At 43.2% G+C, this 24,377-nt stretch overlaps 1 protein-coding gene across 2 annotated transcripts in view; it reads left to right on the forward strand.

The window, feature by feature from the left end:
• FAM120B (family with sequence similarity 120 member B) overlaps positions 1–24,377 on the forward strand; it is a 1,542,581-nt gene that overhangs the window by 1,225,487 nt on the left and 292,717 nt on the right. For both annotated transcript variants that reach the window (XM_069606906.1, XM_069606905.1), the window contains exon 7: positions 23,663–23,869. In XM_069606906.1, coding sequence (XP_069463007.1) covers positions 23,663–23,869 — 207 coding nt within the window. The remainder of the gene's footprint in view (positions 1–23,662; positions 23,870–24,377) is intronic.

The raw sequence follows: 24,377 nt of genomic DNA on the forward strand, positions 1-24,377 counted from the left end.
CTTCACGTGCTTCCAAATCTGAAGATGGCTGCCAGAGGCGGTGCTTAGGTAGAGGGCAGTCATTGGCTGTGGTCAGTATGACGCAGAGACCAGTGATTGGTTGTTACTACGAAAGACAGATCAGAAACGAAACTGATACTGGTTTTTTTCTTTACCGAGGATTCCCAGCCTGACGACGGGGAATATTCATGAGCATGTGAATCCATGCCAGACCCATGCTGGAGAACAACAGTTACAGGTAAGTAACTTGTTCCATATAATAATAATAATAATAATAATAATAATAAAGAACAATTATAATATACTTGCCAAGACTGAAATACCAACCAAATATTTTACATCTAGTTTTAAAAGGAGGGACATTGCGCGTATGTGACCTGCACCCATATCAAAGTCCAAGTATAAGAGGATCTGGGATCCCCAAAAAAACCAAGAGAGAGGAATCTCATGTCTGGCAGGAGAGTGCACCAAAACGATACAACAAGGTGCGAGTCAGGGACCCGCACCCATATGAGAAGCCAAGAATAAGAGGGTCTGGGACCCTAAGTGAAAAGGGAGCAAACAAGGAAAAGTTGTATGCTTGGCAGGAGAGTAAACCAAGCAGATACAATCCTACATTGCAAATCTGGGATCCCGCACCCATGTGAAAGGTAAAGACCGGAAATAACAGGGAGCAAGAGGGTCTGGGACACTGTAAGAGAAAGAGAGACAGTCCACGAGAGAACTACGGCTTGGCAGGAGAGTAATCTAAGCCATTCAGATCCTTGCAAGTCTGTGACCCGCACCCACAAAAGAAGTTGAGAACAAGAGGGTCAAGGACCATGGAAAGTGAAAACGACATAATCCTATGCTTGGTAGGGAAGGGTGCCAAGTTGCTGGGATAAACGAACTGTGAATCTGAGAAGTATAAAAAACTCTGCAATACTCTGCCAAGGCTCCGCCGGGTAAGGAGTTTATAAAGGCTCTGCCTCCTGCACAGTAGAACCGGATAACAGACTCCAGGTAGATTCCAGTTCAAAGTAGAAAGGCTATTGCAGCTGTCATAAAACTCTGCAATACTCTAAATCCGAGAAGTATATCCTTGTGGATTACCCATTGGTATTTACCTAAAAGGATACAGGGCTCAGAGACCCAAAAGGATTGAAAATAGATGAAGTCTAGGGGAAAGGAGCACCACCCGAGCCTTGGATTCATATACTTATGAACTTTGTTTATTTCATCACTTTTGATTGCTAGAGAGACTGGGAAATGTACTGTTCGTTGGAACTACCTTGAACACTTTACTCTTCATCCTTGCACAGTTGGTTTAAGTTGTATGGGACAGATGTAGGCTTTTGAGGCACGACAGTAACAGACTTTTTGATTTTGTACATCGTGACGATTTAATTCGTTTTCTTTGAGGCAGGGAAACCCCTCTTAGCTTTAGGGATAGAGAGGCCTTTTCCAACCCTTTTTTGGTTAAGAAAAAGCTGTTCACAAAAATATGCCACTTTTGTGTCCAAGCCTTACTTCTGCACCCTTACAATTCCCAGACATGAAATGGTCAGTGACTCACGACCATTCTCACCTTTTGTAATGCACCCGTTCACAGGGTTGTCAGCATACTGCTGTTCTATTCTAAGTGCTTCAGGGTGAAATACCTTGTTCCATCAATAACTAATACAGTACAATGCAAAAGTATGTTTAACAATTAATATGACTAGTCCATCTTGTAATGTCTTCGAATCTGTCACAAGCTACTCGTAAGTAACCCTGCAGTAAAGCCACCAGTTCTGTCTTCCCATAAGACACATCCAAACGTATTTCAAAAGCACCAGGGTCCATGTATCCTTACAAACGTGTTTAGAAATTAACCCATTTCCATCTTCTGCCCTCGGGTTCTGCCTACTTATGAAGGTTGCGTATAATGGACATCTTTCCGAGCTCCTTACTGTAGAGTCCAATTCATTCACAGCATGTGCTTGTAGGATTTCTGTCTTTTCATTCTAAAGGGAAATCTGCATTGTATGAGAAATGGCTGAATAAGGGCCGAAGTGCCCTGAAATCATTAATGTGTCATCTATTCAAGATTGCGTGCACTTTGTTTTGTGATGAGATCTATACAACCTTGGAAACATATTATAAGCGAACATGTGCCATTGATTAAATAACATATGTAATATGTTTTTTTTTAAAAAAAGACTAGCTTTTAAAACTGGTTTTTGCTTTTTTATGCAGTAATGTTGAAAACTGCATTTCATTTTCTTTAAACCTACTCACCCAAGCGACCTAATCATTATGACCACATCATCAGCAATAGTAATTGCCCTGGATTTTGAGAGCTGCCGTTCTCTGGCGAGCTAAAGAGAGGTTGACATTGCTTTTAATGGAATTTGCCTTTTTTTACATTTTGTCAGATATAGTGTGTCCCCGCCTGCAAGCACGATTACGTCACTGTGGATGAGTGCTGACAGCCTTGTGATCAGGAAAGGAAAGGCGGACTCTATTTCCTAACTAGAAGTCCCATTTCCTTCCGTTCTTTTGCCTTTGCCTAACGCAGTGCAGTAGTTCATAAGCCGCCCACCGGACTTTCCGGAGCCCACAGAATATTTGGCTTTGCACAGGGTCATATGTTTCCCAGGGTTGAGTTTTATCATAGCCACCTAGAATGTTCAAGAACAATTTGTCATTGTATAATTTCACTTGTTATAAAAAAAAGTGCTGCACAGCAGCATTAAATACACACATGAGGTTAATGTTGGATTTTGCATACAATTGCTTTTGAGATATCAAGAAGAGTTTGGCTGGCTACTCATGTGTAATATTACCTACGGTGCAGCTTCCTTTCTTTTTCTCCCAGCTTGGGCAGAGAAAATTCACCAACTGGTTTATTTATTCACAAATTCTCACAACATATGCATCATTTTAGCTTTGGAGGCATTTAGCCTTGCTAGGAGAAGCAACTGAGAATAGAAGCCGCTCTGCCTCCTGCCAGTTCTACCCTCCTAACTGCGCATGCTATGTCCGGTTAGGCCATGAGGACGCTGTCTAGAATTCATTACAACACGGCTACAGTGAGCCTCCTTTGAGTTAATAGGTGGGCATGCCCTTTATTTATTTGAATTTGTTATACTCTATCATAATGGATGTCTGGATATTTTGCTACATGCGTGGTTCCTCAACTTCAGATAAATGTACACATTACGAATGATTCACTTTCCATCCAATGAGCAGCGTATACTTCATGGAACTGGTGAGAAGTATTTATAATACCTCCAAGCCCTCTGACCTGACTTAAAATGTAGTTTATTTATAGGTCTTTATCTTTCAACTGCATGTACCATCCTATGAACTACCTCTGCAATAGGCTACTACATCGATCAAAATTCAAAACTATGTTTTCTATTTTTTGTAAATAAGCTTCATCAGATCTGAGTAAGTTCCAAAACTCGTCACATTGCCCATTCCCTTTCCTCTTAGGGTAGCTCCCATAGCCCAGGATCAGCGACACACATTGGATAGGTTTTTCCGTGGAACATAGGTGAGACCACGGTTGCTTACACCATCCTGACAATTAGCTACTTTCTGCTAATTTGGAAACATTATTTAGTTTAATCTCTAGATCGCTATTTCGAGATCAATGAAGATTGTCATCTAAGGGAATAAGATATCTAACTGAAACAACATTGACTTCTGTCAATCACAGCTGCATTTGAAACATGTGTTGATCCCCACCGTGGCTCTTTCTTTGTTGCACCCTGAATAGCCCTCCCGGCAAATGCTTTGGAATCTCACATATTGAGAGCATCTTTGGCCTCCACAATTGTGAAGCTCTACTCACGTAGAAAAGATGGGTAGGCACCAATAGTGTGCATCTGGTCCTGAGGAAACCGTGTCATTTTTCTAAAGCAGAAATGTGGATACGTTGCAATGGTTATTATCCTGTTGTATCAGCTACGACCCGTCGACCACAGGTTAAATAGGATTAAGGATGAAATGATTGACTATAGATTGAATATGATTTAGGATGATGCAATTTTATTTCTGAATCATTGATTTATTTATGAACAATGTCCTGATTTATGTTATTATTTCTCTAGGAAGTCACTCATGACTACAGATTGAATAGAATTTTGGTTGAAGTGATTCTATTCCTTAATCTCCTTCTTACATTATTTTCTATTTATTAGGTACTAAAAATAAAAACTTTGTATATTCAAATTCTTACTCCCACTTTAGTCATACTAATACTGATGTAGTGCTATCTCTACTGATGAAGGCCAACCCCTCCTGTGCCCCATCAGACCCTCTTGCTCCTCAGCTGGTCAAGCCTCCCATTTAGTGGCCTCTCACCTTGCTGAACTCTTCAACCTGTCCTTCGACTCTGCTGTCTTTCCCTCTGTTTTCAAAATAGCCACAGTCATCCCTCTCCTAAAAAAGCACAGGGCTGACCCGAACGTACTGGCTAACTTTCTCCATGTGTCTCTCCTTCCGTACAGTGCTCGAAAGGGTTTTGTTCAACCGTCTTACCCGTTTTTTAGACATCCACAACCTTTGACACCCCCTACAAGCAGGTGTCTGCTCCTGTCACTCAACGGAAACTGCTTTCATGAATTTGTCCAACTTCACCTTTGCTAAGCACTCCAGCCGATCTTCTATCCTAATTCTCCTTGACTTATTTGCTGCCTTTGACACTGCTGATCACTCTGACCTCATTAATACTCTTTCTTCTTGGGATTCGCAATCAAGCCCTTGCCCAATTCCCTTTTCCTAGAGCAACAACACCTCTCAACTCACTCCTCTAACTGTTGGTGTTCAACAAGACTCCGTCTTGGGTCCGCTCCTCTTTACAGTCTACAGCTCTGCTCTTGGGAGACTAATCTCCTCCTCTGGGTGCTCGTACTAACTCTTCTCAGACGATACCCAAATCTTCTTCTCTTTTCCTGAAATCTCCTCTGACCTCTCTATCAAAATTTCCAACTGTCTCTCTGTCATTAAATATTGGATGGCTTTACACTCTCTGATGTTAAACTCTACCAAAACAGAGGTGCTCTTCTTCCCTGCCAAAAGCTCTCTATCATCTCTTCCTTTGCCTATCCCCACCTGGCACTGTCCCGTACTCTTCTTCAGTTAGAAACCTCTGCATTATCTACAACCCTTCTCACACCTTCGCTACTTTTATCTCCAAAACTGGAACAGTAGCTCGCCTCCTAAATATTAGGAAAATCAGGCACCTCCTTTCTTTCAACACCGCCAAACACCTCTTAACCACACTGGTCTTGTCTAAACTGTAATACTGTGCCAGTGTCTACCCAACTATGCTTTCTGTCTCTTCAACAAGATAATGAACTTTGCTACAAGGACTCCCTTTGAACTCCCCGACTTCACACCTTCTTCCTTGTGCCGTCACCAGGCTGGATGGCTGACGATGCAAAACAGGTTCAGATTAAAATGTCTTCTCCTGGTTCACAGATCTATCCATGGTAAGGCACTACTGTAGCTATCCTCCTCTATCCAACTCTACAAGCCTTCTCGTAATTTCCGCTCTGCCTTCTCAACTACCCTTGTGGCTCCTCATGCTCTCCTTTGCTTCTCTTCGATTGAGCTCTTTCTCTCTACTTGCTCCACTTGCATGGACATTATCTTCCCCCATACATTTCAGAAGCAGTCCACATGGATCTGTTGAAAACCAAACTAAAAGCTTACCTCCTCGCCTCTGAGTTACCCTCTTAACCTACCTCTCATCTGCCTCCTAGCTAACAATAATTCCTCGCCTCTAACCGGCATCTATCCCTCACTTCCTCTGCCTTCACTCTAGCACTTCACCCATCATCGTCACACCCTGAGCGCATCTGTCTGTACCGTCTACCTGCACTTAAAAAGTTTATTGTCCTTTATGTATGTACACTTATGTATGGTCCCCAGTGTCTATTCCATTTACTCCCCTCCACAACCTTGTCAGAATGTCCCTCAAATGCATCCCATTGTAAGAAGCTCACTGCTTCCCGTCTAATCTAATTTCTGTAAAGTGTCCTTGTACAGTCTTTTGTGATCAAGAGAGCATTATTCCTCCTGTATATAAATAAATAAATAAATAAATATAATAAGCGCCCAGATACCTTTAGGTTAGGTGCGCTATATAAATAGATACATGAATAAATGCAATTCTTATACATTTTGGTTCTAGACGTTATTATGTGATGAGTTGACATCACTCCTAAAATGATTAACTTTGATGAGTTATCTTCTATTCAATTTAGCAACATCGTGACGTAAATATTTATCATTAATTGTTACATTTTTCAATTAACTCTGAATTGTATATGTTAAGTATCTCCTATGGGAACAGGCTCTTGTGTGTGTTTGTTCTACCCTCCAACAGCATGCTTGTGGGGTTACTGCAGAATTGGAAAATGTGTGTTGCTTATGCACCTACCCATCTATTTGGATTCTGTCAAAGCCAAGCGATCAACAGACAGCTTGAGAACAATGTAACGTTTTCTACTCATTTTGTTCTTTTCACAAAAGCCAGGGAAAAGTTTTGGCTGAATAGCTAGTGATTGGGTTGGAAATGTAATAACAATAAAGCGGGGCACCAAACCGGGCCAAGGTTCCTCAGTTCTTTCCTCTCTCCCGGTATTCCAAGGCTACCTCTCAAGCAGTTCAAACAGTCACTCCATTTCTATGGGATTTTATAATGTCCCTACCACTTCTTCCTTCTGTTGGTGTCTTTCTCATCTGGTTTACCTGTTGGCTCGCCTGCAGACAGCTACCAGGCATTTGGCTCCACTTCTCTCTTCTCCTCAGTGGGACCTTCTTTCGCTTGCTGGTCCACCTCCTCCTCTCTGCCTTGCTCCACTCCACTTGTTTCTTTCCCTCTCCTCAAAGACCTCTTCGATGGCTCTTCTCCATCTCCTTCTTTTCCACCCGACCTCATTTGATGTTCTTCCACCTTCTTCGCTCTATCTCCTGAAATGAAACACTCATCTTCTCCCCCTTCTCTCTCTACTAGTTCCTCTTCCACATCATCTTCTCCCTCTATTCGTTCATCCTCCTCTGCTCCTCTCTCACCTTCTACTCATTCCTCCTCCATGCCTCTCTGAAAGCATATCCTAACTTCCACACATCTCCTTTGAATTACTGCCCTTTTATAGCCTAGTAACGTTTGAAGTTGGCCTGGTAAATGGGAGATGTATGGCAAGTGCATTTGATCTAGGAGTGGGCTTGGTGATTGTTGCAGACTAGGCAAAATTATGTTTTCCCTGGGTGAGATAACTTGCACAATGTACTGGCCTGCTTCCCTGTTCACCAAGGCAATAATATTGCATGCTGTTATCTTTAGTTCAGAGAAGACTTCTCCCGTGGCCATCAAGCTCCCTGATGCCTTCACTGTGGTTTATGCTTGAGGTGTGAGGACTTTTCTTCTGAATGACTGCATCCTCCTGCAGCCTATTTGGAACAACTCCTGCTATTGGAGCCTTAAAAGCTGATGCTCTCTGTTACCTTTCTACAGTTACTTCTGGAACTTCGCTCACATTATTTTAGATCTGTTGGCAGCATTCCACACTGTGGACCATGACATCCCAATTCAGGGACTTAAAACATTGATGAATGTTGCTGGATCAGCTCTAGCCTGGCTGGATTCTTTCCTGAAAGGACCAGAAGCAGAGGGTGCGGCTGGGAAGCTTTCTTTCATCTAGCAGCCCCCTCCTTTGAGGTGATCCCCAAGGTTAGGTTTGTCCACTTTCCTCTTTAATATCTATATTTTTCCTCTGGTTCAGGTGATAGAGAAGTGTAGATTTTAGTGTCAATTCTAACAGGATTATACCCACATCCTAGTCAACATCCACAGTGGGACAGAATGAGAGTAAAGTAGGCAGAGGATTGCCTGTGTGCGGTGGTGTAGTGGATGCAGGAAAATTGTCTGTGGATAAATAGACCTAACTCAGAAGTCCTGCTTCTGGGCTGCTCTGCGTAGTCCTCTGCCCTTTCCCCTGGCCTTCCAATTTTGGGACCCAGCCCTCCTCTTCTCAGGTGGTCAGGAATCTGGCAGTTTGACAATTAACTTTCATTTGCCCCGCAAGTGGATGCAGGTGCCAATTAGCAACATTAGTCAGTGCAAACGTATGTAAGACATCGGCCACCTTAAGATCTTTGTTAATTCAGTGATTCTTTCGAGAGTGTAATACTGCCTGTCCATCTGTCTTGGCATATTCAAGAAAGTAATGTCTACTTCACAAGCAGTTTAAAATAAGGCTGTGCCTGTGATTTGTGACTTGTGAGGTACCTAACAGTAGACTTTTACAGTAGTCTAGCCGTGAATTCACAAGTGAGGATGCCAGGAGCGCCCTGTTTTCAATAAAGAGATATGGTCTGATCTGGTGAAGCAGCTTGATTACATGACCACAGGATGAATGCAACTGTGATACTTGTTTCCTCATTGATAGCTCAGCATCAAGAACGACCCTAAGAGGTTTCACTGAGTTACTGATAGTAATTGTAGTACCAGCAACTTCAAAATGTGCGCACTGGGTATGGAGCTTCTTCAAGTGGGGGCCAGAGGCCATGATAAGAAGCTCCATTTTAGAGTTGTTGAGTGCGTGAGAATTCTGCGCCATCCAGATCTGTATTTTACTATAGACTAGATCTACTGTGCCGGTATCCTTAGACTAATCACCAGATAGTTTGAATAAGATCTGGGTGTTATCCACGTAATTCGCAAATTGGACAACCAGATCATCAAGAAGATCAATAAAAGGTCTTGTGTAGATATTAAAAAGCAAAGGTGACAAGCATGACCGCTGCGGCACATCACAGCTTAAGGAGATGGAATTCGCCTGAGCTCCAGGCATGGCCACCCTAAAGGTCCTTGGACCGTGAAAAGAGGCTTAGCAATCAGCAGCATTTTCGGAGCAGTTAGCTATAGTTAACAATCTGTTATGTAAAGGTTTATGATCAATGATATCAAAAGCTGCAGAGAGATCTAACAATAACAGAAGAGCTGGGTGACTTCTTTAAATTATTCACACAATGTTAGATTTAAGATCCAGAAGAGCTGTTTCTGTTCCATGTTGGGATCTGAAACCAGATTGATAAGTATTTAATAGATTCTTCTATGAACTCCTGGAGCTGTAAATACGTGACTTTGTCCAGGATTTTCAACAGATAAGGACCATTGGTGATTGGCCTGTAATTCTTCAGAGGGGAGTAACCCAAATATCCTTTGGGACAGCAGGTACTGTGCCTGATTCAAATGACAGATTAATCATTGTTGTGATCCAAGGGATCAGAATATCTGAGGAGCCTTTCAAAATGTCGGCAGGGCAATAGTCCCCCAGGCACGAAGTAGATTTCAGATTTGTAACAATCTCTAAAACCTCATTTTTATTGCAGCTATGGAAAACTAATTTAGGAATGGTTTCTAGCAAATGCAAGTGTGAACTAGTTATGATAGTGAAGTCATTATTAGGAGCTAGGCTGGTCAGTTGATTGGAAATGTATAGGCGATGACCCACAATTTTATTCCCAAATTCATCCTGTATGGATTAACTCCAGGTGGAGTCTTTAGAGACAGGTGAAAAGGGAGATGAGTGGCTTTCTAATTCTTTGAGAATTTTAAAAAGTTCTTTAGAATTTGATTTCACATTATCAGTGCGTACATTATAGGTTTTGTTTTTTGCTTTGATAATGGTGTGTTTATATAGTTGTACACTTTTTAAAATAATTTTCAAGGGTGGTGGGGCAGGGGTTCTTCCTCTATTTCGATTCTACCAGCTCCTTTTACCCCTCTAGCTTTCACAATCTCATCTTTGAACCATGTTTTCTTCATGGTTTCCATTTTTAGCAGTATATTTCTTCTGGTGCAAGGATGTCAATGGTATCCTTAATGGCTGTTGATAGGTGAGAGGCCAGGTCAGAGGAATTTACACAATTTCAATATGCCCAAGTTTAGTTGTAATAGTATCAGAGAAAGCAGTGGCCAAAGTGTTCTTAGTGTTACAGCATGTTACCTTTACTCTAGGGTTTATGTCAAGTCTGGGAGGAGAATTTGGGAGCCTAATCATAGTATTAACGAACAGATGGTCCAACCGAGGACACGGGAAGGTACTGGTGGCTAAGCTCTGGACATTATGAGAGAGTATCCAGTCCAAGGTGTGACCACCCTGATGTGTTGGATCCTTTTACCAATTGTACAAAGCCAGCTACAAACAGGGAGGAGAGCAATGATGCATTGAGGAATCTGTTGGGTCAACCGCCCATAGGTTAAAATCACCCATCACAAGTACTGGAGACTTAGCTTTACTAACACTATTTAATAGTTCCAAAAGCTGTTCTTCAAAGAGCAAGAGGGCTTGGGGAGGTTTATAAAGAGTAAGTATAGTAAGAGACGTATTAGGATTAATTTTTATTTTCATTTCAATAAGTTCACAGCCATCCATGTGATAGTTGTTGGAGGTGTAGCAGTCAAAATGGTCTTTCAAAATAAGCACAATCCCCTACCCCATTCGTCAGTATGATCAGCTCAGTATATTTAGTATCCCATGGGGAGGGAATTATTAATAGCAATCTGCGCGCCATTTTGTAGCCATGTTTCTGATAGTGCAAGAATATCTGGTTCATGAGTGCAGATGTGAACAGCAATCTCAAATGCATGTTTAACCAGGGAGGGAGTGTTTAGTAGAGAGAGATTCTTTATACGAGTTATATCATCTTTGGGGTTAAGATCTACAGTGTGAGTCTTGTTACAGGATGGCTCCACCTGATTAATTAGGGACAACCCATTCATAGCGGGAAAAGAAGTTGATATCATGGCAGGACCATGGTCTGAGTAAAGAAGTCCCTTGGGCTGGTCCTTTTGTACAGGCCTAGTAATTACTTTAATATCTATAATCTTCAGAAGAGAAGCGTTAGCATGTTGGGCGTAGTAGTTAAAATTAGTGGGCAATCAGGCGGGTGCGCCAAGGCTCTGTTTTCTGATGTCTCGCCACACTTAGTTTGGGAACGCGTTCTAAGATTTATGGACATATTTGTAAATATTCAGCAAAGGCGCAAGAGATTTGAGTTTTACCTTAGTAGAAACAATAGGTCTCACTAATGAAAGTGCTCGTTTCAGGAGAGGATGTCTTGGCTGGGTCCTCTTACCCTCCCCTTGAACGAACTGGCACAAACCGTATCAGTCACACCAGGTGCTATTGCGCCTGCGGGTCAAATAAGAGTGTAGCGAACTACCCAGCGAGCTGGAAACTGTAGTTCCTGGCAGTCTGTGCGTGCAGAGTCTTGAAGTAAAGCTCTGTTTCAAATCGCCCAGATTGTAACAAAGTGAGATGGGATAAGGGGTACTACAGACTGGCTAAGATCAGCAGGTAAAATACAGATAATCTAAAAAGATCGGAGTAAGAGGATTATAAAACAATAAAATACAAGCACAACGTGCAAATGATAAAAAAATATGGCAAAGTGCAATCAATGAGAAGGGGGTGAGGAGAGATCCCTTATTATACTGACACAAACCGGCTCGGTCTCGCCAGGTGCTGTCGCGCCTGCAGGCTCTGTTTCAAATCACACAGATTGTAACAAAGGGAGAGGAGATAAGGGGTAATACAGACAGGCTAAGACCACAGGTAAAATACGGACAATTATTTTAAAAGTTCAGAGTCAGAGGATTATAAAACAATAAAACACAAGCACAATGTGGAAAAGATCAAAAATACGGCAAAGTGCAATCAATGCACCCAGAGTGGAACATTAACATCCTGACTGCCAGTCATGGCGGTGGCCTTCAAGGCAATAATTACCTGTATTGCCATGGCTGATAATAGCTGTCAGGATTTCACTCACCACCTGCCACTTTTCCACACTTGCCTGTTTATCACTTTGTCTCCACCAGCCTTCTCTTCCTCGCCTGTCCCTGTGCTCTCACGGCCCCTCCTCTCACGAGTCTCAAAAGTGAAGAGAGGCTTGAGTGATGTGGCCGCTGACCATCAGTTCATATGCAGCGATATTGGACATTTGTTATGTCACCCCTCTTTTTAAATGAGGGCCAAATCCCAGTTTCATGGCCATATTCATTTCAGTGTGAGGAGCAGGGCAATATAAACCTCAATATGCATACATGTTGGCAAGGAAAAATGAGGCCATATCCAAACTATAGGTTGACAGCAAGACCTGATACATACATTTATCAGTGTGGGAAATAGGTGTAGTATTCAGCAAATATGAACATCCCAACCATATACATTAAATCTGTATGCAATCAGAATAGGCATATGTGGACCGGAAACATTTATATTTGGTACATAGAAGCAAAGGCATGTGCAAAGTAAGGATGTAGGGTGCTATTTCTAATAAACTATGGGCAGCATTAACATATTTGTGTGGAAGGACTGCAGAGAAGAAGTTTCCTGTCAGAAAGGCTAGGGATTCTAGAGGTTGCGTGAAAGGATAATCGAGATGCAGTGTGAGGTAGACAGTGGGCCTCATTACGAGTCACCCGGTATGGAAATAATGGTGGCGGTAAACCCGCCGGCACCGTTGTTTCCATACCGGGTGATCTCGAGTCCTGCAGGCGGAGGTGTCAATCCCACAAGGTCTGACCTGGCAGGTTTAACACCATCCGTCTGCAGGCGGACGTGGAAACATCGGCACCATCATGAGATGGTGCCGGTGTTTCCACTTCCCCATTCCCATTGAGTCATATGGGACTCAATGGGAATGGGGATTTACCGAATTCCGCCTCCGGAATTCCCGGTTCACCGGGGTCGTAATGCCCTGGTAATTCCGGGAATCACGGAGGCGGAATGGTAATACGAGTCCGGCGGTAACCTGCCGGAATTTCAGGCATGGTTACCGCCGGACTCGTAATGAGAATGGAAGGCTTGTGATAAGATTACGATCTTGACTCAGAATGGGGAAATGGAATAACGTGAAGAGCTATAAATGCCATTTGAAGGTGATGACTGGAAGGCTTTGAATACACCAGAACTTCTGGCATTGCTCTGGGCAACTGTCCATACCATTGATTTTTTTTTATTTGGTTGTCTGATAAACAACCTTTCAAATATAAGACAAAAATAAAATACATAAACATAATCAAATATATCTACAGTTTTCATACATAACAAAATAAGTGCACATAATACAAATTAATTACATAAACAATATGCAATATTTCTTAATGTGGTTTGCTAAAATCGTCAACTTCATAAAGTACTGATCACATAATAACAAAAATAGAGCAACCTCTATGGCCATACATGACATCTTTTGGATTTGTTTTCTTAGTTACCAGTTAGACTCAAAATTAACCATTGACAAGATAGTGTCTAGATATTGCACTAGCGCAATTCTAATTGGCAATGTTCTACTAGTAAAAATTGCAAACCAAATTTCATCTTCAGTCATAGGAGTATACAAGCATAATAATTTGTGAAAGTAGTTTTTTCTCATCAATGTTAGTGCAGGGCAAATAACAACCAGATGTTGTAATGTTTCTTGAAATTTTTTGTCAAGACAAAAACGACAATGATTTGATTTTTTCGGAAGGAGCCCCCTTCTCACCAGTATTTCCGCAGTTGTCAGTAAGTTGAGTCTGAATCGTATGTACCGTTGTCTAATGTACGGCGATGGGAACTTTCGCAAATAATCTGACATCACCTGGAGTTTCTTTGACCCAAATAATTGCCCATTAAAGTCTTTATAGGTGCAACATCTGACTCTGTTACAGATCCAATCGTGCTGAAATAATTTCAATTTTGCACGGTCTGGATTTGTTAACAAAGTCTCTATTGATATACACACATTCAAGAGCGCATCCAAGACATAACTTCGCCATTTAAATGGGAACCTTTGTTCCGAGTTGACAAGACGGTATGCATCTGCGTTCAAGATATTATTTTTCTCAAGAGACACTTACGGAATAAATTAAACATTTTCCATAATAATTGTGTGCCGATAACGATACTAGGCCCAGTTCAAATCGAATTAAAGATAATGGAGTGTACTTTGGTAAATTCAAACAGATTTCCAAAACCGAGCTTCACACAAATCCCAGATGTTACACTTCATTGGTAGCTTGGTTTCAGCTCCATGCAACATGATCGGTACCACTTTGGCTTGATAAAACATGATATGTTTACATGAAAAATGTCCATATTTAAATACCAGAATGTTTGCCTGTGATTTTAGAGTTTGCAGTTTAACATTCAATGTTGTAATGTAAGTTGTGTCAGACAAAACGTTATACACCATTGAACCTAGATATTTACATTCAGAGACGTGCAATAGTGCCACATTTTGCAAGTGGCATCTATAACTCCTTTGAAAAATAGTCTTGTTTCGATGACAGGTTACAGTTTGGGTCTTTTCCAAATTAATGACAGGATTATTTTCTATTGAATATTTAGATAGTGTGTTCAATAGAATTTGTAGACCACTAGGAGTTTGGGATAACAAGATTTTTGGCGCATCATTTACGATGTTTGTCAGTTCACGTAAATCAAGAATGAAAAGATTAAATAAAAAAGAAGCCAAAATACAGCCCTGCTTGAGCCCTCACTCTGTGGAAATAAATGCAGATAACCTTTCTATTGTAAGTCGTACCTGCAATGTTGTATTGGTATGTTGTTGTTTGATTATGGAAATTAAAGATAGTGGACAACCATATTGAGCCATTTTTTTGTAGAGTAGCTCACGATCAACAGAGTCAAATGCCACCTGTAAATCAACAAATGCAAAATACAGTGGTTGATTCCGGGTGGCAAATTGAGATCTTAGCATATTCAGTGTCATGATATTTGGAGAGGTTCCCAGTCCAGAGACAAACCCTGCTTGGAATGGATCTGTTTTCTCTAGGTCCATTGCCCACTTGTTTAGATCCCTCAGAACAATTCGATTAAATATTTTTCCCAGGGCATCCAAGAGTGCAATAGGCCTATAATTTGCCAGATTGGATCTATCGCCCTTTTTATAGATCGGAAGAATAATTGAATGTTTCCAAGCCTTGGGAACTTTCTGTGTTCGAATGATGTTAGAGAACATGTTATATAGTATTTCTGACCATAATTTGGGATATTATTTTAGAGTGTAATTGGATAAGCCATCTGGCCCAAGGGCTCTTGATTGGCTTGCTCTGCTTATATAATACTAGATCTCTTCTATATCAAAAGTCAAGGAAAACTTATCAGCAGTTTGCAATGGATTAATATAATGTTTGTGGGCTGGAGATAAATAGAGATTTGTTTAGTATTTAATCCAAGCAAGTTCTGAAACATTATTAGATTGATACATAATTTGATGTCCTGCGGTGGATTGGTTGATGATGGCCCATATCTGTGCTGTGATCTTCCCTGCTAAGGCACTTAACATTGTTACACCATCATTTTGATATAAGGAAGCTCTACAAGGTCGTAACCATATTTTGTACCTTGTTTTAATATTGGTTAACGCTAATCCTCTAATATTAAGCAGCAGTTTCAATGCTTGTCGTTTCTTAGAGTGAAACATGGTTTTTGCTATTTCTACTTTCTTGTTGCATACATGTAGAGTCTGAACCTTATTAACCCGTTGTTTTTTCCTTTTTGATTGAAATAATTGCATTAGATCATGATATACAATTTCGTCATGCTGAACTATACTTAGTTTGGTTAACTCAAGGGCATAAAAACGATTGAATCTTTTCAAGGAAGTTTCACTGCATCGTAATCTGTTACCTCCACTATTGACTGTAATCACACTGGCCGGACATTTATCTCTAGAATTAATCAGGGGTTCTTTTACCTGCCAGTTCATTACTAAACAATTATGATCACTCAAGGCCATAGACTGAATGCAAAATTTGGTGACATCAGCAATCATCTCCTGACTGACATAAATATAATCGATGATTGCTTTTGTCTGACCTCTGTGCCATGTTGGTTGAGGGGGTACATCGTCTGTGAATGTGCCATTTAACATTTGCAAACTTCGTGATTTGACAAAGTGGTTCCATGCTCTAAGTCTAGTGGTGTGCACAGATTTCCCCAAACAGTGCAAATTCAGATGCCCTGCTAAAATGACAAAGGATATGGTGTTATCAAGGGAAACTAAATCCATCTCTCATAAAGATGTTATCTGAGATACCGACAGGATTCCAGTATATGTTTATCAAAGCATATACTACGGTGCCTACTTGTAATTTTATCATTTGTAGAAAGGGATTAGGAGATATCCAATTCTCTGATTTAAATGATGTATTTTGTTTTACGGCTATTAAGAGCCCAGAGGTAGGTCTCCCATAATTTGATTTTTGAGCCGGATTCAAATAGACATCATATATGTCCCAAGTTGGAACTGTGGTGAGCCATGTCTCTTGAAACATTGCTATGTCAGCATTCTCTAAATTTGAATTTCGACCGTTTATCAGGTGATGGAATCCTCTTGTGTTCCAACTAATGAGAGATATTGTGGCTCGCTCCGTGGAATGGCCTAGTTAATGCATAGTGTGACAAGTGCAAGTTTTTTTCCCGTTAGATTCTCGCAGAGTTAGACCAACATTGCGACAGTCCTCTCTAGTGACATTAGACACGGGGAAAGGCGATCTGAAAAACAGCTTTGGTACCAATCCATCAGATGAAGTCCAGGCACATTTCTAGTTTACATCCCATCTGCACAAGGCCACCAGAATTTGCCTAGCATGTACGACTTGGGGGTTTCAGCTCTCTGTGGAAGTTGTTGAGGTAGAGCACAGAGCAGTCTTCTGAATTCCAAACTTCCTTTTCTTAGCAATCACTTCCCCCCACAATTTGTTGTACTAGGGCACTAATAGTTTATTTTTCTCAAGTTGAGAAACAGCGTGTAAGCCGTTTCTCAACTCGAGAAAAACATTTTAAAAAATGGCTTGCATGTATCGGGCAGAAGGGAACTACATGTAGTCCCTTCTCCCTTTTCATGGTGGCCAATGCCAGATCGGTGCTGCGCCGTGACCACTAGTGTTCCAGGTGCAGGGAAGGACATGGCAGCGAAGGTAAGTGGGGTAGGGAGGGGGAGACGAGATGTGGCCAAGGTGGGTGGGGTGGGGTAAAGGTAAGTGGATTCTGGAGGAGGTTGCACTTACCATCAATCCAGCAAGGGAAGATGGCTGCCTCGTGCTCTGAGGAGGGTCTTTCCTGGTGTGGTAAGGACCCTTAGCCTCCTCACTGGCTGGGAGGCCGCCACACCCCCCTCACTGGGAGCTATTGTGGATTCATCCCAAAACATCTTCGTATGGTCACACCCTACAGGTTCGCATGAAGCAGGATCAGGCAAGGTTGTTCCCTTGGCTTACTTTCTAAGGGGTTCCTTGCTGGAGTTGAGTCTTAGCGAGCATTTGGTACACTTGGCCACCCTTCAGAGCATCAGTCACCATTCCTGAGTTAAAGAAGCAATATTAGGCTATGAAGTATTGGAAATTGCTTGAGAGCTCTGCAGTGGAGCCGTGTGGGTCTCGCTTCATAGTAAAAATAGGTCTGTGTATAGATGCTTATCACCTGGACCTTAAATTGGAAAATTAGCTTGCTAGGCTTAGGTCTGGACAATTAACTGTGTGGGGAGTTCAGCGACATTGGGAAAGGAAGGAAGCTCTTTGGAGCTTTTGTCAGTCTTACAGCGAAGTTGAAACACCTGCTGCTTCCTTTTTCTCTACCCCCCCCCTATATGTCCCGGTTGAGATGGGGCATTTGAGGCCAATGCCTGGGTTTTATGATGTAGGGAACAGATATTAGTGAATAGTGGTATTGGATCCTAATGGGATGTTATACTATGGGTGCCAATGTTTTTATGGCATGAGTTGTATGTATTAACAAGGTGTCCTCCTGGTGCTGAGGAGCTACTGGATCACAAGAGGGAAACAGCAGGGTGACTGCTATATTGTGGGAAGATGGCAGTTTGTAGAGCTTTCCTACATTTTCTGTGCTCCATCTCAGTTCTCAGTGAGAGGAGGAGATCTACAGTTTGGCATCCAATAAATAAAAGGCCTATGTCCTGTTCTGCATCTCTAGCTTTTCTGTATATTTTAGACATATGTGTTTTATTATATGTGGCTCTGTTTTGTTTTTATTGTATTTACTATTATTGGTTGAAATGGCTTAGTAAAGTTAAGATCGATTAAGTATCCTTCCTCTTACTTGTAATGGTTGGAAAACTCTGTAGCAACTCATGCTTCAGTTCATGTTTTGAAGCATCTTTTAGATTGCTTTCTTTCCCTGGTAAATATATAGACATTTCTAAGTGTGAAGGTTATGTTTCAGGACATGATCTCTTTGACCTTCACAGGGCTGGGATTCATCCATGGTGATTCAGATCTGTTACGGAACAATGTTTTACTTTCAATCTGTGAACATCTCTGGAATAGAGGATTATCAAGATCTTCATTTTAATATTTCTTTGGAGGTTTGTGGTTGGCAATTCCTTTCACAGGTTATTTTCTTTAATGTCCATCAGAGGTTTCAGGGTCTATGAGTAATGTAGTATTTTCCATTTCATCTCTTTTATTTTTCATTCATAGCCATATTCTAATTGGACCATCTCCTAGTGTTTGCTCTTATATCATTCCAGTTGAGATAATACGAAAATTTAGCTATTTGAGGGCAAGGACAAACAAGTTCACCTATGTTGCAGTGCACTCCAACCTAGCTTGCAGTTCATAGTAGATGTTAGAGGGTTTCTACACTTTATTGACCAAATATTCAATTTCCTTTTTGGCCCAGTTTAAGCCATTCAATGAATGTATGAATTTACTTTACAATCCACTACTTGTCCACACCATAACTTCATCACTATAATCTCATGACACTTGACAACCTGACCTTTACTTTGAGGTAAATGTGATGAATGTTTAGTGATGCAGTCATGACGTGGTGACATCAACGTGGCACTGGTGAAGGATACTTTCTTGACTCACATAATTTATTGATGCCCATGCTTCATTCAATTCTGACATCAAAGGCAACAAGGACAGGCTTAGGGGTCGTGGAGTACCTGCAGAGGGTGAGACTCGCAGAGGCGTAGACAGGGTAGAACCTGAGCAGGCATGGCCCACCCAAAAACTGTAAATGCCTAGTGATCAGAGCTGTGTGGGCAATAACAGATGTTAATGTCACTGCATAGGGCCCAACTACATTAGCTCCCAGGCCCACTTTTAAGACGATCATGGCTACGCCTCTGGAGACTCACCAAGCTGTTCCAAGGGATCCGAATGTTTGCCTTACTAGTTCTTAAACCCAGCATTCCAGGCCCTCTGATTAGCTATGCTGCACTACCCAGGTTCTAATGAAACAAAATGTCCTTTAAGATGAAGTCCCCTGTCTCGTTCTAGGGGCCACAAAGGGTGTGATTCAAGTGGCAGTGCCACCTCAGGCCTGTTGATGTTGAGCATAAGAGTGGTCTGGGTAGAATCCCATGCTCTTCCTTCATGGGTCCCTGTCACAAGGCAGGGAACAACTAAAGTGTTCCAGTGCAGAATAGTCCTAAAGAGGGTCCAGAGTTTTGAACTTCCCGACCACTTTTCAAGGACATGCAGGGTAATGACAGCAAGCTTTCTCCCCAACCGAGAGAGCCTGAAGCTCTATCTAATCAGACACAAAGCCATGGGAGAAAAGAATCAGTCTCAGGCATCCACCGAATATAACATTTGCTCTGATACTGTTAGTTTTCACCCGCCCCATGAGCTTCATAGGCCCATGCTTGATCAAATGTTGCAGGTTCCCAGGACACTCTGAGCACAGAGTCCCCACATTGGAGCCAAACTTGCATGTTTGCTCTTCCTTGATCGCAGGTTTAAAGTATGAGATAAAATTACCAATTCATTGTTCCTCATCAGAGCAGTCCCTCAATGAGGAAAACAATATTACAAATCCTCCACAAACCAAAGAATCCTACACAGTTAGTAAGGTTTAACATACACAGATATTTTAGCTGGTATGTCAAGCCCTGTGGGAATGGGAGATCTGATCCCTGCACAGACATCCACATAGAGTGGCAGCGAGGGAGGACTGAGATTGATGCTGGTGGAAAAGCCTAATGAAGGCCTGCTATGGCCCCTTAGGCCCACACTGAGGCCAAGTGCACTCTGGAGCTGCACCCATTCCCCCCCTCCCACCCCAGTTACCAAACACAGGTAGGGTCACTCACTAATAGCCTAATACAGGGAGAGCACTATAAAACACAGAAAGGCCAGTCATCAAATATGTGCTGAAAGAGCTGTAGGCTTGAGTTTGGTGGAGGCTGGAGACTGAAGAGACCGAAAAGGTTGGGGAGGTGACAGGAGGAGACGTTGAGACCTAAGAGATTAAAGAATAGGTGGTAACACGAGAAAAAGGTGGAAGGATAGAAGAAGCAGTAAGACCAAGGATGAAGGAGGATGTGTCTACCACAGCGGAAGAAGGTGTAAGTCGGTGACGGTGATGAGACTGCGTGGTGTATGAAAAGGGGTCCATGTGATAATATCCCCGCAAAAATGTCACCATGCAAGAACGGCACCTTTTTTTGCAGTGATATTACCAAATGGAGCCTGCGGGGGTCACCTCAATTTTTTTTAAAGGGAGTGGGAAACACCCCCACAATTCCTGCTCCCATTTACCCCACATATTGTCCCTATAAATAAGGTCGCATATGCCGTTTTCCAGCGACTATATGTATGACGACATTATTTATGGGGATAATATTACCTGATACCAAGAAAAGTTGGTAAGACCCAAGGGAGACGTGGAGGTAACCTCTTCAGGGGCCGGAAGTGACACAGAGGAGGTGGTAACATAGGGAAACGTGCGATATGGAGTAGGTGGTGTAGAAAACAGCAGTTGGTGGAGGTTGTGAAAGTGGTTCAGAGGAGGTTTAAATCGTAGCATCAAAGAGAGAAGGTAGTAGCATTGAAGAGATGGTGCCAAAAGTACAAGGCTGGTTTCGAGGTGGTAACAGCAGGTGGTGAAGCTGGCACAGACTAGGTGGTAAAGCAAAAACAAAGAGGTGATAGCTGGAAGGTTTAGACTGAATCTTAACCACTGGCATTGCTCGGGGCAACCCTCCAGACCATCGTTCTTCGCCTGCCAAGCCATTACAGAAGGGGAAAGACCATATGCAAATCAGGCTTGGCCCCACCCCAAAAGGGGAAGTCCAGCCTGAACTGCTAGGTCGCATCCCTTCTGCACGAGACCACAAGCATCCCCAAACATGTTTCACCCTTGTTGGGGCTCATCAGTGAGGAGTAGCTTGGGTCTCTAGGCCCAGCAGGCACGGGACCCACGTCTGGGCATACCCGTCCCACTCGGGGTGACAAAGCAAAAACAAAGAGGTGATAGCTGGAAGGTTTAGACTGAATCTTAACCACTGGCATTGCTCGGGGCAACCCTCCAGACCATCGTTCTTCGCCTGCCAAGCCATTACAGAAGGGGAAAGACCATATGCAAATCAGGCTTGGCCCCACCCCAAAAGGGGAAGTCCAGCCTGAACTGCTAGGTCGCATCCCTTCTGCACGAGACCACAAGCATCCCCAAACATGTTTCACCCTTGTTGGGGCTCATCAGTGAGGAGTAGCTTGGGTCTCTAGGCCCAGCAGGCACGGGACCCACGTCTGGGCATACCCGTCCCACTCGGGGTGACAAAGCAAAAACAAAGAGGTGATAGCTGGAAGGTTTAGACTGAATCTTAACCACTGGCATTGCTCGGGGCAACCCTCCAGACCATCGTTCTTCGCCTGCCAAGCCATTACAGAAGGGGAAAGACCATATGCAAATCAGGCTTGGCCCCACCCCAAAAGGGGAAGTCCAGCCTGAACTGCTAGGTCGCATCCCTTCTGCACGAGACCACAAGCATCCCCAAACATGTTTCACCCTTGTTGGGGCTCATCAGTGAGGAGTAGCTTGGGTCTCTAGGCCCAGCAGGCACGGGACCCACGTCTGGGCATACCCGTCCCACTCGGGGTGACAAAGCAAAAACAAAGAGGTGATAGCTGGAAGGTTTAGACTGAATCTTAACCACTGGCATTGCTCGGGGCAACCCTCCAGACCATCGTTCTTCGCCTGCCAAGCCATTACAGAAGGGGAAAGACCATATGCAAATCAGGCTTGGCCCCACCCCAAAAGGGGAAGTCCAGCCTGAACTGCTAGGTCGCATCCCTTCTGCACGAGACCACAAGCATCCCCAAACATGTTTCACCCTTGTTGGGGCTCATCAGTGAGGAGTAGCTTGGGTCTCTAGGCCCAGCAGGCACGGGACCACGTCTGGAGGGTTGCCCAGAGCGTTGCCAGTGGTTAAGATTAATTCTAAACCTTCCAGCCATCACCTCTTTGTTTTTGCTATGTCACCCCGAGTGGGACGGGTATGCCCAGACGTGGGTCCCGTGCCTGCTGGGCCTAGAGACCCAAGCTACTCCTCACTGATGAGCCCCAACAAGGGCGAAACATGTTTGGGGATGCTTGTGGTCTCGTGCAGGGGGGATGTGGCCTAGCAGTTCGGGCTGGACTGCCCCTTTTGGGGTGGGGCCAAGCCTGATTTGCATATGGTCTTTCCCTTCTGTAATGGCTTGGCAGGCGAAGAACGGTGGTCTGGAGGGTTGCCCAGAGCGTTGCCAGTGGTTAAGATTAATTCTAAACCTTCCAGCCATCACCTCTTTGTTTTTGCTATGTCACCCCGAGTGGGACGGGTATGCCCAGACGTGGGTCCCGTGCCTGCTGGGCCTAGAGACCCAAGCTACTCCTCACTGATGAGCCCCAACAAGGGCGAAACATGTTTGGGGATGCTTGTGGTCTCGTGCAGGGGGGATGTGGCCTAGCAGTTCGGGCTGGACTGCCCCTTTTGGGGTGGGGCCAAGCCTGATTTGCATATGGTCTTTCCCTTCTGTAATGGCTTGGCAGGCGAAGAACGGTGGTCTGGAGGGTTGCCCAGAGCGTTGCCAGTGGTTAAGATTAATTCTAAACCTTCCAGCCATCACCTCTTTGTTTTTGCTATGTCACCCCGAGTGGGACGGGTATGCCCAGACGTGGGTCCCGTGCCTGCTGGGCCTAGAGACCCAAGCTACTCCTCACTGATGAGCCCCAACAAGGGCGAAACATGTTTGGGGATGCTTGTGGTCTCGTGCAGGGGGGATGTGGCCTAGCAGTTCGGGCTGGACTGCCCCTTTTGGGGTGGGGCCAAGCCTGATTTGCATATGGTCTTTCCCTTCTGTAATGGCTTGGCAGGCGAAGAACGGTGGTCTGGAGGGTTGCCCAGAGCGTTGCCAGTGGTTAAGATTAATTCTAAACCTTCCAGCCATCACCTCTTTGTTTTTGCTACAGACTAGGTGGTGACAGTAAGAGAGAAGGACGAGATAACACCAAGAGGTGAAAGGAGGTATAGAAAAGGAGGAAGCAGGGGCTGTGGGGGAATTGACCATATATCACAGGGGAGGAGAGACCAAGCTATATTTAAGAGAATAGCATCCTGACCATTTTGTTTAAGAAATCCAATTTTTACTAAAACCTTGCCTCTTCTTGTAACCAATCCTCCAATAAAGACGTTGCACTCAGTTAATGGTCTTGTTGTCCTTCTTGGTCCCAGGCAGCCCTGTGACAGTTATTAAGCAAATATGTTAATATACAGCGCCTAAAATGTATGGCAGACAAGTAGCTATTATGTGTGTCAAAAAACCACTAGATACCTTGTTCACAACATACATGTTTTTTCCTTCCTTTTACAGATTTCTCACATTGACTCCAGAGCAGTACATCTTAGCTTTCTCTTTGTTCGTGGCATTATTACAATGATGGGAGCCAACAGTGCATGTGGCTTTCCATTTACTATGGATGATTTGATGCCTTGGAAGGTATTTGACGGGAAACTTTTCCATCAGAAATATTTGCAGTCCCACAGAGGAAGTCCAATGGAGGCACTTTTGGAATGCAATGTAAGTAAATATTAAAGTTAGTGCTCTGTTTCAAACTTGAATGTGGCCTGACTCCGCAAATATCTTTAGAGCAGTACCACAATAAGTGATGGATTTAGTCTACTGCCAACTTCCAGAGTGAATGGCATGCCTCTATTTTTTTGGTTGCCTCTTTCACCATCAATGTATATTTTGGGTTAGACTTTGTGTTCATTTAGCCAGCTAAACCTGTTTTAAATCTGGGAAAGTCTTCCCCTTCTTTCCTACTCCAGAGCAACTATCATCTCCACCCTAGTACCTTTTCACCTAGTCTACGGTTATAGCCTCCTCATGGTCCTAACCCTATTTTCCTTTGCCCCTCACCAAATTCTCAACTTTGCAATGTACAACCCTCTGCTCTTCTCTAGCCTTTCTACATCACCACCTTGTCGTCTGGCTTGCTATGTATGCAACACAATTTCCTCTTCAGATTCCATCTACATTTTATTGCATATGACTGCTTAGAAATGGAACACCAGCCTAATCCGTG

The sequence above is a fragment of the Ambystoma mexicanum genome, chromosome 4p (genome assembly GCF_040938575.1).
Source record: "Ambystoma mexicanum isolate Mex_15411 chromosome 4p, UKY_AmexF1_1, whole genome shotgun sequence".
In the NCBI taxonomy this organism is placed as follows: domain Eukaryota; kingdom Metazoa; phylum Chordata; class Amphibia; order Caudata; family Ambystomatidae; genus Ambystoma; species Ambystoma mexicanum.